We start from the raw sequence: 4,230 nt of genomic DNA on the forward strand, positions 1-4,230 counted from the left end.
TAAAAACTGATAATTGTAAATAAAGGAGCCAAAACCCTTTTTCTCTTGGTTAACTAAAGGGCACCTCAGGTCAAACTCTTTTTAGTTTAATGGAATGTTCAAACACTCATTTAAAGCCCTCCTTTCTGCTGTCCATGACAGACTAAAGGGCACCTCAGGTCAAACTCTTTTTAGTTTAATGGAATGTTCAAACAGTCATTTAAAGCTCTCCTTTCTACTGTCCATGGCAGATATAGTAATGGATCTATGTCAACCCCATCGCCTAAACTCATATATTTTTTTCTGAAGTTACTGATGCAGCAGAGTTGCAGTAGTTACTTTAGTAGCAGTATAATTATGAGTATATTCTATAAAATATTTATTCAATATATACAACAGTGGATAATTATATACATTGAAGTACACTTTTACAACACTGTATAATGTAAATTGGTTTTCTCCAATACAACTACAGTATGTTACAGTCATTGCATGCATGTATGTGCTTAATGTTTTTTAAAACTGTTGTCGCTTAATATAAAACTAATTAATAACTGGCTAGTTTTGTTCAGTACGGATTTGATACCAAATAATATACTTTTGTTATTTGATGCTCAGTTCAAGGTACTCTCTCACATCATTGCTGTGATCCTCATTGTTACTGATAGTTGGTATAGGGTCTCTAATTGTGTCATACTGACATTGTGCAGTATTCAGTTGTGATGGTTTGATGTAGCCAGTTGTATCAACATTTTCAGTTGAATATGCATACTCATAAGTAGTTTCTTCACTGCTTTCTGGTAGATCATAATTCTGTAAAACTGCATCACTCTAAAGAACCAGTTCACACATCGTACATGCTCAGTGATATTACTAGTATACTTACTACAGTGAAAACATATTTTGTTGGTTCATTCTGAAAGTGTTCCATTGTACTTTCTAGTTCAGTAAATGATGGACGAGCATTAGAGTCAACCGTCCAGCCTATCATAAGGTTGTATTGTGCATGTTGTATTAATCAAATGATAAACTCACATTTTAGCAGTACAGTGTACATATCTGGTGAACAAGTTTGTGGTTGTTCTAATCTCACTCCTTTATAAATAGCTCCCAGTAGTTCATGAGCTTTTATACCAGGATAAGGTCTAGCACCAAATGTAAGTATCTCCCATACTGTCACTCCTGAAAATATATTATTTATATAATGACTATGAATTGAAGAATAGTTGTATCTGCATCAACCATGTGCATTTGTACATTAGCCATTGTTGTTGACACAACATGTCTTACAGGGAATTTTACAGTTGTTGACTTTCTTATCTAACACAACCTACCATAGGACCACACATCTGACTTGTGAGTGTACATTCTGTTTATAAGAGACTCTGGAGCTAACCATCTTACTGGTACTTTTCCTTTTGCCGATTTAAAAGTTGTTTCTCCAATGTCAAGAATCTTTGTAAGACCAAAATCAGTTATTTTAACATGTTGTGGTCCTTGAACTGTACATACAATTTATATTAACATGCACTACATTATAAACAACACTGTACCTAACACATTTCTGGTAGCTAAATCACGATGAACCATCCTAATGCTCTCTAGATATTTCATACCCTGTAGAAATATTTGTATGCATTTATGCACAGTATGAATCATTACATGTTCAACTCCCTTGATATCCAGCCCCCTTGGGACCAAGATGTGTTCAGATAATCAAAAAGCAAAGCCCATTCATTTATATAGTACCCTGTTGAAATACTGTAATAGAACATACAGCTGAGACAAAAATTAATACTCAGTTATTTCCACTGGTCGGATAACCAAGTGTTCGGATAATCAAGTGAGCACTATATTAAACTAGTGGTGCTTAAACCATAATTGTGTGAATGTGATCGATTAAAGTGTCAATTTGTGATATCAATTGTATACCTTGTTCATAGGTTAGAATCATTATTAATAGGCATTTTTAACCCACAACAATTGTTTTGTAAGGTTGCTATGCAATAATTAAACTTCTGCTGCCATAGCAAAATTATCAATGCTGACATCTGTCCAGCAGGTGAAACATTGTATACAGGACCACCTAAAACTACATGGAAACATAAAATGCAAACTTCACCCTGTTGTCTGTCAGACTATAAACTATGCAAAGTGTTAGTTTGCTTTGTACTAGTTAACTTACCGATGCTACTTGTGTTGCAAAGGTCAGCAGTGTTTCAGCATTTATCTCTGATTTGAAATTTTTCAAGTGATCTTTCAGTGATCCAAATGGCACAAACTCAGACACAAGCATCATTCTTGTTCCAAGACACACACAAAACAGTCGTACTACATACTCATTATCAATGGAGGCCATAGTAACACCTTCCTGCAATTTAATGCATGAGTTGACCAAAGTGACACTTCAAAATAATATCTTACCTGGAGCAATTCTTTTTGACTTGCTGGAGAAGTTTCTTTCAATACTTTAATGGCAACTGTGTATTTATTAATACCTCCTTCTGGTTTCCAGTATCCCTGTATGTAAAAATCTCTATATTATCACAATTCGTCATGTGTGTAAGTGCATGCTGAGTCTATACATTTGGCCAAGTCTATTGTTGCTTTACATGGATGTGGAAGAAGACTTCTCCCCTAATAAAATTCTGGCCTGACACTTTTATAGTATAATGGTGAAAGCCACATAAAACTTATTAAAATGCATGCACTGTATCCGCATAAACCTTTATAGTGGTTTTTGATATTCATCAATCAGTAACTCATATACAAAAAGTCACATGGATGTACAATTTAGAATGTTGATGTCATAAAGAATGAAACTGTGTACAAGTTTCATTGACTGCAATGTTTTGTCACCAATCCACAATGGTTTAAATACACGGGTATAAGTCACTTAATGCTTTGATATCCTCAGGGTTGTAGATTATAGTCATGTGGAAGGTTTTTTGGCAATCTGGAAGATAATGGTCCACTGTGGGTCTGTTCAAACAGTGTAGTTTTCAACAAATTACTCAATTAAGATCATTGTGGTCATCTTCACATTTGGATCCTTCAAGTTAGCTAATGGAAATTCTTGCCGATCAAGGACAGTTTTATGACTGAAATCAGGTGAAGAAGACTGTGGAACAAGTAGAGATACAGTACATTCACTGCTTTACTGTTAATATCTAACAGATGTACACAGCTACATCTGCGAAGCATTCCATGATTAAAACCCTTAACCCTTAAAGGGGTATAACCAACTATAGTGGCAATAATATAAACCACAAGCACACAGAAAACTCATGATGTTTGGTTAAATACTGTTTCAACTAGGCCCCAGCTGATTATGCCAGCATAATTTAAAGCATAATAGGTGACCAAAGTATTAAGCATAATGTTAGCTTAATAGGAACAATATTTGATAAAATGTGCAATACATGCGCCTGAAAGAAAGCAAATAATCACTACCAATAGCATTGTTAGTACATGTCATATTTAAAAACATGTAATATGACTTAACTAACTGGTCCTTTGTTGGTTATTCACACTTTGCAGAAATAAGATCGAGATACTCTAATAGAGCAGTAACTTACTCTAATACAGCAGTCAGAGAACACTAATGTACTCTAATAAACAGTCATTTCAAAAGCACAATCTTGATTTTGAAAGGCCGGGGCCTAGTTTCAACATTAAAACTGTGGCTTAATTTTCATATGAATTTCATTGATGGCATACAAGTAGACTTAGTAGAGCAATGAACACTTACTACAGGTGTATATGGCTATACCAGTTAGGTACAGTACATATCTGTACATCTATTCTGGAGGAATTCAGCTATGTTATGCAACGACTATCTAGCTGTAACATACTTTATAAACAGTTCCAAATGCTCCACTTCCAAGTTCCTCTCTCATCTCTAAAGCAGTTTCTGGTACAGTAATCAGTCTTGCTTGATTAGGAACTGCTTTTGGAGATTGTAATGTCTAAAGCATTAATAATAACTGCTTGTGCATATATAGTCATCACTTTTTTGTGTGTATAATATGCTCATCTATGCATGCACTCAGTTTCACAGCCACTGTACATTTTGGTATTATACCGGTGGACAGTGTAACGAATATAAATGCCAGTCTTAAGCTTGAAAGATAAAATCATATAATTATCCTGATGATTTATATATTGCAGGAGAAACTCCAGGGGGGCACAGGGAGCAAGTGCGCCTCAGCATACATTAGAACTTTGCTTTTCTCAACAAATTTCACCTGA

The 4,230-nt window shown here is 34.9% G+C and overlaps 1 protein-coding gene across 1 annotated transcript; it reads right to left on the reverse strand.

The window, feature by feature from the left end:
- Window positions 1–385: 385 nt before the first annotated feature.
- LOC136240700 (receptor tyrosine-protein kinase erbB-2-like) lies at window positions 386–3,969 on the reverse strand. The gene is made up of 8 exons (XM_066031725.1): window positions 3,834–3,969; window positions 2,404–2,499; window positions 2,165–2,350; window positions 1,533–1,596; window positions 1,314–1,481; window positions 1,015–1,161; window positions 866–963; window positions 386–810 (listed from the first exon to the last, which is right to left on the reverse strand). The coding sequence occupies exons 1-8, from the start codon at window positions 3,876–3,878 to the stop codon at window positions 583–585; spliced, it is 1,032 nt and encodes a 343-aa protein (XP_065887797.1). The 5' UTR covers window positions 3,879–3,969; the 3' UTR covers window positions 386–582.
- Window positions 3,970–4,230: the final 261 nt, after the last annotated feature.

Source organism: Dysidea avara, chromosome 12, assembly GCF_963678975.1.
Source record: "Dysidea avara chromosome 12, odDysAvar1.4, whole genome shotgun sequence".
Lineage (NCBI taxonomy): Eukaryota > Metazoa > Porifera > Demospongiae > Dictyoceratida > Dysideidae > Dysidea > Dysidea avara.